Source organism: Penaeus monodon, chromosome 21 (assembly GCF_015228065.2).
Source record: "Penaeus monodon isolate SGIC_2016 chromosome 21, NSTDA_Pmon_1, whole genome shotgun sequence".
In the NCBI taxonomy this organism is placed as follows: Eukaryota; Metazoa; Arthropoda; class Malacostraca; order Decapoda; family Penaeidae; genus Penaeus; species Penaeus monodon.
In genome coordinates, this window is record NC_051406.1 from 43126106 (window position 1) to 43126392 (window position 287).

General features: G+C 47.7%; 1 protein-coding gene across 1 annotated transcript in view; it reads left to right on the forward strand.

Annotated features, from left to right (window-relative positions):
- Window positions 1-287, forward strand: part of LOC119586685 — a 38585-nt gene that overhangs the window by 35222 nt on the left and 3076 nt on the right. Inside the window, exon 5 of the mRNA XM_037935417.1 lies at window positions 120-284. Coding sequence (XP_037791345.1) covers window positions 120-284 — 165 coding nt within the window. The remainder of the gene's footprint in view (window positions 1-119; window positions 285-287) is intronic.

Sequence of the window (287 nt, forward strand, 5' to 3'; positions counted from 1 at the left end):
TAGATCTTATTATCTGTATGACTACCCATAACATAAACAACCCCTAAAACACCAACTGACAACTGACAACAACAGGTAGAAAGGAAACAGCCATTTTTAAAAGTCATCCCTTCTTGCAGACGCATCTTAACCGAGTCGCGTGGAGACCTGAACGAAATCGGCGAGGGGGAGAAGCAGGCAGCTCAAAAAGGCCAATATTCTGAAGCAGGAAGATACGGCAGACGCGAGGGGACGTGTTGGCAGAGGTACTCGTTGTGTCCTCATTCGCTCTTCAGTCTGCTGTCGTG